The following is a 13,632-nucleotide window of genomic DNA, read 5'->3' as shown; positions in this document are numbered from 1 at the left end:
GATAACAGTCACACAAGCCTTCCATTCACAGAGTCAGTCAGTTTTTTGATCTGGTCAGAATCAACTTTTTGTGCAGCCGCAACCACAGCCTCCCAGAGACTGTTCAGAGAGGTGTACTGTTTACCTTCACTGTAAATTTCCTGCTTAAGAAGGGCCCAAAGGTTCTCAATAGGGTTTAAGTCAGGTGAAGAAGGGGGCCATGTCATTAGTTTTTCATCTTTAAGGCCTTTACTGGCCAGCCACGCAGTGGAGTACTTTGATGCATGTGATGGAGCGTTGTCTTGCATAAAAATCAAAGTCTTCTTGAAAGATGCAGACTTTTTCCTGTACCACTGCTTGAAGAAAGTGTCTTCTAAAAATTGGCAGTAGGTCTGAGAGTTGATTTTGAGTTCATTTTCAACCCGAAAAGGTCCAACTAGCTCATCTTTAATAATACCAGCCCATACCAGTACCCCACCTCCACCTTGCTGGCGTCTGAGTCGAAGTGGAGCTCTGTGTCCGTTACTGATCCAACCACGGGCTCATCCATCTGGTCTGTCAAGAGTCGCTCTCATCTCATCAGTCCACAAAACCTTTGAAAAATCTGTGTTCAGATATTTCTTGGCCCATTCTTGACATTTCAACTTATGTGTCTTGTTCAGAGGTGGTCGGGTTTCAGCCTTTCTTACCTTGGCCATGTCTCTGAGAACTGAACACCTTGTACTTCTTGACACTCCAGGTAGGTTGCAGTTGTGGAATATGGCAGCACTGGAGGATAATGGGTTCCTGGTAGCTTCATATTTGATTCTTCTCAAATCTCTGGTGGTTAATTTGCGTCTTTTCTTCTCAACACGTTTCTGGCGACCCTGGTGACTATTTGCTATAAAATGTTTGATGGTTCTGTGATCACGCCCCAATATCTTAGATATTTCAAGAGTGCTGCATCCCTGTGAAAGACTTTTTACAATTTTTGACTTTTCAGAGTCAGTTAAATCTCTTTTTTGGCCCATTTTTCCAGAGGAGAACATTCTGCCTAATAATTATGCACACCATGATATAGGGTGTTGATCTCCTTAGGCCACACCCTCCCTCGTTACACTAAAACACATCACCTGATATGCATTAAGTCCAATAAGCGTTCAAGTTTATACTGCTTGGAGTTGGAAATTATGGATAAAATGATGATATGGTCAAAATACTCACTTGCCTAATAATTGTGCACACAGTGTATTTCATATCTATGCGCCATGTCTGAACAAAGCCTGCGCTGTGTAGCCGGAAAGGTGTTACTGGCAGTTCTTCGTGGTCAGACCTAGTCAAACAGCCAGCTAAATGTCTGAACTGAAGTGGCCAAATTGTTGGTAAGGGCACAGTCAAGATGACAACAGGGCTATAGCACAATGCACAACAGTTTATCTGTTTTACTGCTTTGTTCTAGCAAACACTGCTCGCTCTCTTCATTCACTCTGTAGCTCACCTAACCATTGCTCCTCTCTTTCTCTCCCTCTCTCTCTCTGGTGTATATTTCAGGTAGGCAGTGAAATTTAGGCATAAAGATAAAAAGAATGTAACATCACTCACTAGTCCAAAGTTTACTGAGAAGATACGGTTTAGCAGCATCGGCTAATACAGAATGGGTTAGCGTGGAAATCAAAGAACTGCTTATCCTCAGTGCAGACGGCAGAGGAATAGCAGTGTGTGTCTCCTGTGATGTTGGATGTCACGTGAATGTTGTGGCTTTACCCAGCTAGGTCCTGCTGTGTTTGAACAAAGCCTTCCCGAGTATTTCACGCACAGCAGCGCTTTGTCTGAATGCCAAAAAAGCAACTGCTACATGGCTACATGTCACCTGAAAATTCACAGGACAATGTCTGAAAGGGGCTTAAGAAACCAGGCTTCTTCATTATAAAAGGGCAGAATAGTCACATCATTATTAGTTAATGGTCTGCACACCATCTGTTATTCTCTATAAGCGTGGATATTATAAGCTGTTTATTCATTCCTGTTGCTCTAGTTTGCATTATGAAATGAAACACAAACAGTGTTTAAAAGGACCACAGTAGGGCCTTGTTAACAGCTGGTGATCTTTAGTTGCAACACATCATAATAAACTTGGGGTTCATGTACAATCCATGGACTGTGTAATATAGTGTAGCGCTTTTATCAAAAGTGATTTGCAGTTGCAGCTGTTCACACACACTGAGGGCAGCAAATTACCTTGCAATGTGCTGGCTTCACTATCAGGAGTGATTTGGGGTTCGGTGTCAGTTCGAGATGCAGATAAGAGATTGAATAGGGTCTAAATAGTAGACAACTCACTCTGCCTTCTGCCACAGCCAGTATACAGTATGTGTTGACTATTTGGTTAACTGATTCTCTTCACTTTTTCTTTCTTCTACCTGGCAGGCATAACAAAGGCAGCATCAAAACCTTCTCTCAGACAGGAAGTGAGGCAACAGGAGACTCCTTTGGCAGTCAAACCAGCTGTTACCACGACAGTCAGCAGTTACCCTAGCAATGGGCAGATTCACCCCCAGTACCATGGTTACTATGTCAAGGCAGATGTCAAGATTTCACCACCTGATGCACCAACTGGTATAGATGATGACCTTCACCCATCGAGCCATGCACGGATGTCGCCACAAGCAAAACAAATTTGGACGCCAGCTCTAAAATCCCCGCCAGCCCCGAGTCTTTCACCAGTTCCATCAAAAGACAGCACCAAAGCACTGGAGCCTGCCAAGCCAAAAAAACAGGAATCAACCAAAACAAAGAACCTTGCAGAAACCAAGAAATCTAGTGTGGAAATAGATCCTGAAATTGTAGAGGAGTCGGTGAGTTTGATTACGGTTCCATACATGCTTATAAGCAATTGTTGAGGTCAACTCAGAGAGATCAATGGGAGAGAAGCAGTCTAAGTATAAATGGGGTCTTACAGATGTTTCTAAAGCCATTGTACTTGATGGCATGTCTGTGAGAGCTGTGGGAATGATTTGATTATTTTTTTCTCTAATAGTTGTGATTTTATTTGTAAAGAAGCTCATGAAGTCATTGCTGCTGAGATCTAAGGGAATGTTAAGCTCAACAGCACTGTGGCTCTTTGTCAGCCTGGCTACAGTGCTGAAAAGAAACCTGGGCTTGTTCTTATTTTCCTCAATCAGTGATGAATAGTATGTGGTTCCAGCACTACAAAGGACTTTTTATATGTTATTAAACTATCTTTCCAGGATAGGAAAAACTCTTCTGACTTAGTGGAGCGCCACCTCCTTTCCAGTTTTCATGATGCCTGCTTTAGGGAGCAGAGCTGCGAGCTGTACCACGGGGCCTCCTCTGTTTCACTGCCTTCTTTTTCAGAGGGGCAACAATCAAGTGTTTTATGCAGAGAGGCTGCAGCACTATCAACAAGATTATCAACCTGTGTGGGAGTAAAGTTAAGGTGGCCTCCCTCCATTGTGTTGCCAAATGGCACTGAAGTAAATAATGATGGAATTATTTCCTTAAATTTTGTAAAAGCATTGTCAGATAGACATCTGCTGTAGTGGAATTGTTTCCCACATAGTGTGTAATCCATTCATGTAAATTCAAAAGTATACTAGTATTAATTAGTCGAAAGCTTGAGAGATGTGCCATCATGCCTCTGTCCTCTTTTGGAGGATCTTCACTCATATGTATGCATGTTAATGTAACAGGCTTCATTCAGAACACATACAACATCAGCTTTTCTTGTGTTTCCACAGGGCCCTAACTCTATCTTGGTCGCTCTTGTGATGCTGCTGAACGTAGGTCTAGCAATCATTTTCGTCCATTTCCTCACCTGACCAAATTTCAACTCGGGTAAGAATTATTATGAACTACTTTGTTCCAAAAAGTCATAACTGAAAGAATGGTATATTCAATTTATAAATTGCACGAGGTTTTGTGGATCATTTAAATCACATCAAAATCAATTGAATATTTGAAACTTTTGAATTATATGCTTTTTCATTCTGGGCCATCGCCACACTATTCACTCTAGTATTGTCTCATGAATAGATTTTTTTTCTATACCTACACTTTGATATAACATACTAGTGTGGCTCTAGCCTTAGCCATGCTTTAGCAGTTCAGCTATGCTAAATACCTGGAGCTTTGTAAATAACCCACAGCAGGCATTCATTTATAACCTCACCATTCATGTTAAGGAGTAAAGGCACATTATGCCAAAATGATAGAGTAGTGAACATTTTCGAGGTGCTACAGTATATCTGTGCCAGAGGACTCATTCTTTCTTCTAATTTTAATGTAACTACATTGGCTGCAATATAATAACAAGGAGTGTCAAATTCATGAACAATTAAAATCAGTAATGATTTCAGTTGATTTGAAGTAAAAGGGTAAAACTTGGTTGTCCTGCATTCCCCACCTAAAGAACTCATGTTAACAGAACTGTTGTAATGTTTCTAGGCTCACTCACTTGATGAAACAAGAGATTTGTTAGTATAATAGAAATGTTTGGTTTAAATGTTAGTAAGTTGTGTTTCTAAATCACTTATGATCATTATTTAAATATTCTCCCCACCAGCTGATAATACACATTAATAATGTAACTGCATGAACTAGAGCTAGCTAGTATACTGTAATTTATTAGGGAAAAATGTAACCCTGTGTGGGTGTTTAGCTTACTTGTTGATATTTTCAAACACTATGGGGGATCTGTACTAAACCTTTCGCCAATTACCATCCAGCAGGGAAAACTATTGCGGCACCACAATTTTTAAATTTAGCAGCGTATTTACCAGCACTGATGATGTAAATGAACATAGCCGTAGCTGTGTTCATTTGAATGTGCTTCAGCTGGTAAGGATGTGAGTGTCTGTGCACAAGCTGACCAAGTGGGACAGTAAACCATCTCCATTCTCTCCTTCCTGATTTTTGCATCCCTGAATGGCAAAGCCTTAAAATGCATATTGCATGAGACCGGACATGCACACGGACACTGCTTTGTCACATTTAATCTGTTTTTCCAGTGAAAACTCCCACTGCGACTCCTTAGTAAATACAAACACACGAACAGCACCTGAAAATGACCTTAGTACATATCCCCATGTTTTATTTGTATATTAAAAGAGAAAAGACATCTAGGAGGAAGGCTAACTGAAGCGTTTGCCCAATGAAACACTCTCAGGTAACGTTGGTCGGGGTTGCTGGAGTATCAGTGTTACATGAGCTCTGATACTATCTTTTGTTTGGATGTAATGCTTTGTTCCTACTGTAGATAGCTTGGTAATAAGCCAGACGTGCTGATGTGTGAAGCGTACTTTAGAGCAGATTAGCACAGTTCATTTGTTCAGTTCATTCCTTTCACTTTTGCTCTTGTATTTTTGTTTTTGGAAAGGATGGGAAAACATTTGTTCACCCTCAACTGGGAGAAACTGAGTTCCAGAAACAGATCACTTGAAGTCAGACCTGAATCAGTTACTGCAGTAACTTACTCTATGAAATAAAGTTTCAATTGGATAGTAGCCTAATAGTTTTTTACCCAAGACCTATCTTAACTCATATGATTGCTTTAATGGTCATCAGTAGCCTATAGCACAGCGTGGATTCGCCGTCAGCTCAGGATAAAATTGGTACTGTCTGCTTTTCTAACACTGTGACTCTGTGGAGATGAAGACACCTGTCAGGTTGTCAGTCAGTTCCCCTGCACCCAAACATATTGTACTGTAGGCTACGTTACTGTGATCACTGTATGCACTTAACAAATCAGTGTGAAGCTGAAGTCACATGACACACTGATGCTGTTCTTGGTTGCGTTGGAACATTCCTGTCCTGGTTGCTGATCATATCAGAGACTATGTGAATGTTTCTGAGGGAGGATGATTGTAGTGCAGCTTTAAAGACGTCAACATTGTAAAACTGGACTAAATGCAATTTAAAAGTAGTTTTTGAATTTGCATATAATCTTGTTTTAACAACATTTCAGTGACTTTCAAATTCACTACATTTAAATGTGTATTAGCTGCAACAGAGTAAGATTTAAAAATGTCTGAGTGGTGTCTAAAAATGTACAGACCTTTTAACCTTAATGCTTTTCCACCTGCAGATCACAAAACCATCATTACATGAAGTTACTGTAGACTAAAATCTAATCTAATCTAGAAATAAATGTGTGTCTTATGTGTTTGATTTCATATTCTGCTGCCAGCAGCACTTTGCCCCCATCAGCTCACAGCTGAATAAATGATTGAATGGGGTACACCGAATACAATGTAACAGTGTTTAGACCCTGTTCTCCATCTCAGGCACTTTCACTGCTGCTGCTCTGTATTTTAAAGATGACTGTGCATTATCGCACGCTAATATTTCTAGCTCCACTGGATTAAAATGGCAGCTCTGCTATTTATTTACTTGTTGCCAGGTGAATCATAGTATTAGAGCTCCATTGATAGTGGCTTTTTATAGTCAGCACCCAGACTGAACATACTCAGAGTTGAGTGAACTATCTCTCATCAGCTGTTCTGGAACTCAGAACCCAGAGTTGTCCATGTCAGTGTGGGTCACCTCACAGCTCAGGGTTAACTTCAGAGTTTGTTAAAGCTGGGGTCTGTAACTTTTATAAAGATGACTTATTGTCATATTTGCTGAAATTGTCATCATATCTTGACAGTAACACATAAGACAGATGTTCTGTGAAAACATCAGGTTCCTCTGGCTCTTCCTAGTGCCTGTATATCCGAAAAAAATCCACCGTGCCCAAATGTGAACTACCAATCAGAGCCAGGATGTGGTGCAACCCACTGTCAATCATCTCATGCACATGCAGAATCTAAAAGTAATGATGAGTGGGGGACAGGATCCTGTACAGCCAGGCCCGGAACACATTAACAAGGGAGATCAGAGCAGCAAAGCAGAGCGACTCTGAAAACCAGGTTTCAGCCAACGACCCCTCGTCTCTGTGGGGAAGCCTACAGGACATCACTAGCTACAGGAAACCAGATGACCTGAATGTGTTTAAGTGTAGGTTTGAGAAGCAGAACTCCCCCCTCACCCACCTCACCTCAGACCCAGCAGCTGCCCTCCCTATGATCACCTCCCTTTGCCCCAGCCCCCATCCCTGAGGATTTGTGAAAAGGAGGTGCAGGGCCTTTTTCAGAGTCAGAAGATCAAAAAGGCACCAGACCCAGACAGTGTGACCCCCCCTCCTGTCTGAAAGCCCGTGCCAATCAGCTGGCCCTCAGCTTAACACATACTGTATCTTCAACAGATCACTGGAGTTGTGTGAAGTCCCCTCCTGCTTCAAACCCTCCAACATGACCATGGTTCCCAAGAAACCCTCCATCAGTGAAATGAATGACTGCAGACCTGTCACTTTGACATCTGTAGCTTTTAAGGCCTTTGAGAGACTGGTGTTGGCCCATCTGAAGGCCATCACAGACCCCTTGCTGGAACCCCTGCAGTTTGCCTACTAGGCAAACAGGTCAGTGGATGATGCAGTCAACATGGCACTGCATTACATCCTGCAACACCTTGACCCCCCAGGGACCTATGCTTGGGATTTTGTGGACTTCAGCTTGGTGTTCAGCACCATCATCCCATACATCCTTCGCTCTAAACTGACCCAGCTCACTGTGCCTGCCCCCACATGTCAGTGGATCACCAGCTTTTTGACAGACAGGAAGCAGCAGGTGATGCTGGGAAAAACTACATCCAGCACCCAGACTATCAGTACAGTACTCCCCGCAGATGTTTTCACTCTACACCGAGGATCCCTGCGTTAAACTCCTGAAGGTTGTAGATAACACAATGGTCATCGGTCTTATCTGAGTTGGCCTACAGACAGGAGGTTGAACAGCTGGCCCTGTGGTGTGGTCGCAACAACCTGAAGCTGAACACACTGAAAACAGTGAAGGTGGTAGTGGCCTTTAAGAAAAGCCCCCCACCCCTCACCATACTCAGCAGCACTGTATCAGCAGTAGAGACCTTCAAGTTCCTGGGCTCCACTATCTCCCAGGACCTGAAGTGGACGTCCAACATCAGCACCATCACCAAGAAGGCACAGCAGAGGATGTGCTTTATGCACCAGCTCAGGAAGTTCGACCTGCCCCAGGAGCTGCTGATACAGTGGAATCAGAGTCTGTTCTCTGCACTTCCTTCACTGTCTGGAAGGACAGGACAGGAACAGACTTCAGCGTGCTGTTTGAACTCCTCCCCTCTGGATGGCGCTACAGGACACTGTGCACCAAGACAACAAGACACAAGGACAGTTTCTTCCCCCAGGCCATCACTCTGAAGAGTTCATCCATGGCTGTACAGAACGACAACCCTAAGTGCAATTAACTGTAAATGTAACCATTGTTTATAACAATCTCAGAGCTTTTCTGACAGTGTGTATATGTGTATATATACACCGATCGGGCATAACATTATGACCACTGGCAGGTGAAATGAATAACACTATCTGTTGCAGTGGCACCTGTCACTGTGTTGAGCAAGCTGGAAAAATGGGCAAGTGTAAGAATCTGAGTTAGCTGTTAGCTAACTAAGTAAACAAGTCTATATGAAGCCTCTGGTACCATATGTTCAGAAATGCTGTAACATAGCTGTTTTCACAAAGTTAGATTGTGTATTTCTAAACACATACATAGGTAATGAAATGAGGATGAGGTATTTGCTGAAATACAGCAAAGGTACAGTCATTGGAAAATATTTTTCTCCAGGTATGTAGAGTAAAGTTTGCAGTTTCTTCAGTGTGTAGCTCTGCAGCCATGGTTACTAATCTCGGTGTGCACGAGAACCCTCTCTGCAGGAGGCAGGGCAGAAGCTCAATGGAGAGGCAGAGGGATGGACCTGGGCTTTGTACTCTTTCAAATTCTCTACCCAAATCCATCTAGCTCTCCAAATTGCAGACCCCAGCTTTAAACCAGCTTTCTGAAATGTCCCCTGGTCATTGTGTTTTCTTTCGCATGATATATTTTTATTTGCACTTTCATAATTTTTGAAGTGTTACAACCCCCACCCCTCACCTACTGTATCTATGTACATGTACTAACTAGCTGTTTATTCCAGGTTTTCTATCTAGAGAATTGTATTTGTTTTCAAAGTAGGTCAATATACAGTATCTACAGAGTTGCAATAGGGCTGCAGACCAAGTTCCTGAACATCATTCAACATAATCCTCAACTTTTCTGACCCTGCAGCGGACTCATCCAAACTACTCCCTCACACTGCTAACTCTCCATCAGCCAAATGGGCCTTTCAAAAAATGGCGCCAGTCAGAAAAGCTGACACGGGCAAAACGAAAGACTGAAAATAGACGAGGAGGAGTAGAAGGGGAGGAAAAAGACGAGAGGAGAGGGCAGAGGAGCAGAGAGAGAGAAAGATGAAACCTCCACCACCAACCCGCCACTCAGCCCTCTCTCTGGATGGACTAAATGACTGTCTTCAGTGTCTGAGTCCAACTTGGGTGGACTGGCAATGATTTGTGACTTTAGTCAAAGTGCAGTGAAAGCTGAAGCAAGTAGTTGCAGGTTGGAAATGGACCCCTGAGCCCCAGTGTTGATTCTCTGTCAGGGTTAGAAATAACAGGAGGCCTGGAGAGTAGAATGAATATGAGTGAGTGTGAGGTCTGGCATCTATACTGCCGATAAATGCTTGTAAGTGTGTATGCTTGTCGGCCTATAGATCCATTTCCATCCAACTGTTCAGAAAATTTGGAAGTTTTGAAATGCTGCAATAAAATGCTTGTCCCTCGCCCAGCTGAGTTGCAGGGAACTTGTTTCCTAAATGATCCACCAGAAGAGTGAAGTGTTAAATAGCACTGGAAAATTCATTACTGTCCCTCAGTTCAACTAATGTCAGATGTCAGGCTTTCATTCAAAGTAACTATCATCAGATAGGCTACTTACACTTTAGAGGGACAGTTATGTTATATCAGACATTTATGAAAGCCAGGGAGTGCACTTTAATCAGGCTGTTCCGGGTCAGTCACACAAGACTTTATCATTTAGTCAGTCAATGCCCTTGTGCTGCCAAATTTTGCATATTGTGTTGATTAAGAAGCATTATTCTGCTTCAATTGGGCATGAAGATGTTTTACTGATGGCGGAGCAGTTTTTGTTGAATTTTGTTGCTTGTGCTTAACCTTCTGTTACATAAAAATCCACAAAATTGATTTGGATGAAAACCAAGCCTGTGGATAAATCTCAGTGTATTTTACATGTGTGTCTATTTCTGCTATTTGTGTGTTTGTGGGTGGGTGGGCGGTGGACTGGATATGTTTAGTTATGCACTTTGAGCTGATGGAAGCCAACAGCTGCCTTACCGTTTTACAGAGTGATGTGGTGGTGGGTGAGAGGAGCCCGGGCAGGAATGTGAAGCGCTCTGCTGACTCTCCCTCTCCCGGGTCCTGGGAGAGTAGCTCTATTTCTATCACACTCTGTCAATCGATCTGTTCATATCTGTTTTTATCCGTTTCTGTGGATCTCAGCACCTGCTGTTTTCTCTACCAAATGAGGTGCACATTAGACAATCAGAGGGGTTTTATTCCAAAATAAAAGGCTAAAGTTGCATTTTGGAGGCTTAACCAGAACCTCGTAATTTTTAAACAGTTTAAGTTGTTCATTTTTATTTTGTAACTATTATACTATAGTTAATTTCCTACTTGTAATCTGTTTTGTCAAAGTACAATAGGTGTTGGAGTTGTTGGAACTAAATTCCTCTTTTAATCAGTGAAAGTAAGATTCTATTTGACATGATCACTGCTTGTATCTGCCGTCACTGACACTTAGCACTGAATCATGCATTTAGATTTTTAGGTTTTTCATTGTTTTCACTTGTGCTTCCACAATCCACATTACTACTAAATTCAACACTGGCTATTATGTCCTGTCTATGGTCGGATAGGGTTTGTGGTTTTATAGCTATATATACCAGGGTATATGTATGTGAGTGTGTGTATGTATGTGTGTGTGTGTGTGTGTGTATAGTTTTTTAATTAGCAGATGAAACTAAGCCTAACATTGGGTAGACATTTTTAATTTAAAAATATAATTACCTGAACTGTTATAATTTCAGTGCTTTATCAAAGTTAGGCCAAAGATAGGCCCATGGTGGAAAATGAATAAAACTAAAACTGACTGGACGACAGTTGGAGTTAAATGTCACAAAATGACTGGTAAATGTCTGGATTGGTCTGACCTGGTTCACCGCGTTGAGAGTATCTGTAGCTCAGGTTAACTAAATGTGGGCTACTGAGATTCAAATGTCTCATCTTCTGCTTTGGTCTGAATCAGGAGCTGTAATTTGGTCAATAGAGACAAGAAGTCAAGTATCAGTGGTATGAAGAGCTCCGTTTCATTTTTCCTAAACAGATATTTACATGCATGACTCTAGTTCAGAGTTGTAGTATGAAATGAGATCAAGAGTGTTGTGACAGTAGGTTTGTAGTTGTGTATGAGCAACTACAAGCTGTTCTGCAGTGGGCATAAGTAGCTGCTATGATAAAATCTGACATGAATGTCTATAAGACAGGCTTGAAATAGGATTTTAAAATCTGTTTAGGAAAAGTGTTAACACTAAAACCTGGTGTTAGGTTGGTCTTGTGCTGTCTGCATGTGCTGTCAACATTACCTGGAATACCATGGTGCCCATCTATTGCACTAGAAAAACAAACATTCAAAGGTACTGACTTAAACAGCAATGCTGTACAGTGACATATAGTTCCACTGGTGTCTGTACTATGTACCAGTGTGCAAAAATGTGATCCATATGCAAAACAGTACTTGCTGATATTCTTTTTTTCTTTGAACTACATTAACATAGCATAAGCAATATACTGTATTTTATATAGCATATATTATCCAGGAAAATGACCTTTTCCTACTCACCTAGTCCTGATGTTTGCATCTACCTTTGTTGACAGACTAGTGTTGACGTTATCATTGTACGTTTAGCCACTACACTGTATGAGCTTGTGGCCATTCTGGGAAATGTGGAGCTGTTAACTTGAGTTTTGTTGTACCATTTTATACTGTACTATATACTGTATTTTGTTAGTAATTTGAGAATTGCTATTTATTGATGTTGCCGGTCACAACACAGTTTCCATAAATTTTATGGCAGAGCCTTTATCACACACAGTGGCTTCATTGCAGTGTTAAAAATGTGAACTACTGCTAAGTCCTATGATTTTAGTAACACAGACTATCCAAGGAATCCTGCGCAGAAAAGTCCTTGGAAGAAGGGTTCATTTAAATCGTTTGCTACAAAATATATATATGCTATAAAACACATGGATATGATTCAGAATATATCTATATATAGAGTTATATATGATACATATAGATAGATATAGATAAAATAACGAGTTTGCTAAATAATAGTTGAACTGTGTTTATATTTGATGTGTTACTAAAAATGGATTTTGTCAGGGAAGAGACATTTGTAATAATTTCTCTACATGATAGTATAGTATGATGCCTGTTCTGTGTAACAGTGGCCTCATAAATATATTTTATTGTTGATATATCCTGCATATTATAACAAGCTTAAGTTTCTATACATAATGGTGAATATGCTTCATTTTATGGGTTTGTAATTTTTAAAATATGTTTAATTAGGTTCTTTCCAAGAAATTTTCTAGGAAATAATTAGGAAGTTACAGACTTGAAAAATAAAGCATTACTGTGATAGGATGTACTATTTTTTTCCTAAACATCTGTTTTAATTGAAATACACACGGTGTACAGTTAGGTATACCTAACTTTTGAAATTTCATGCTAATTGCAATCAGTGTCTTAGTTAATATGCTTAGTTTTATTCTGTATATTAATTAGGTGGTTGATCAGTCACTTTTAGATATAGATCATGTGCATGGGTTGAATGATGTTGTTCTGTTATATGTGGTATCCTGTTTGGATTTGGCCAATCAGCATTTGAGGTTCTCAGCTGGAGTGCTGTCGCCTATTGTTCCAGACCAAGCGAGTTCAGTTAGAATGTTGTATGCGCTGAAATATGGTTAAGCAGTACTGTCAGAGACCATGGTATAATCTGAGTAATTCATTCAGATTTATAGAAGCATAGTGTAAGACTAGCTTTCATTGTATGTTTAATATCCATACATTTCAATGGTTGGGGCCTCAAGACCAGCAGTTTTTTTAAGATCAGTAATGAATGTTCTGAGGAACATTTTTCAGCTGAGGTCGTCCCTGGTAGGCTAGTGGTTAAGGCGCAGCACTCTCGCCGCAGCGCCCCGGGTTTGAATCAGGGTTGCGTCAGGAAGGGCATCCGGCGTAAAACACGTGCCAAATGTCAACATGCGAGTCATCAGTGTGACGATTCGCTGTGGCGCGACCCCTAAAAAAACGGGAAAAGCCAAAAGTGACTTTACTTTTAATGTAATGAATGCTGCTGATTTCACATTAAAGTACTGGCCCTTTGAAATCAACCACCCCAAACACAGTGCCTTGTCACATATGTTTGTATATTTGGAAGAAAGGGTTAGCATATAGATAGGAATATTTGAATTCTTTATTAATGGTAGTTAATTCACATCAGGAAAAGAAAAAGCATCGTCCTAAACGTGTTTCACCCTGATAGGAGGATTTGACACAACCCATTTTTGTTATGATATGATTGTGGTGCCTAGTTTATCTTGCAGGTATTACCAGCTTTTTG

General features: G+C 41.0%; 1 protein-coding gene across 2 annotated transcripts in view; it reads left to right on the top strand.

Annotated features, from left to right (window-relative positions):
• Window positions 1–13,229, top strand: part of jph1b (junctophilin 1b) — a 29,968-nt gene extending 16,739 nt beyond the window's left edge. For both annotated transcript variants that reach the window (XM_020619617.1, XM_020619616.1), the window contains 3 exons: window positions 2,386–2,813; window positions 3,717–3,813; window positions 9,156–13,229. In XM_020619617.1, coding sequence (XP_020475273.1) covers window positions 2,386–2,813; window positions 3,717–3,797 — 509 coding nt within the window. In that variant the 3' untranslated portion in view covers window positions 3,798–3,813; window positions 9,156–13,229. The remainder of the gene's footprint in view (window positions 1–2,385; window positions 2,814–3,716; window positions 3,814–9,155) is intronic.
• The last annotated feature ends 403 nt before the right edge of the window (window positions 13,230–13,632 follow it).

Source organism: Monopterus albus, unplaced genomic scaffold (assembly GCF_001952655.1).
Source record: "Monopterus albus unplaced genomic scaffold, M_albus_1.0 scaffold223.1, whole genome shotgun sequence".
Classification (NCBI taxonomy): Eukaryota; Metazoa; Chordata; class Actinopteri; order Synbranchiformes; family Synbranchidae; genus Monopterus; species Monopterus albus.
Note: the sequence above shows the minus strand (reverse complement) of the source record. Positions and strands in the feature narration are given on the sequence as shown.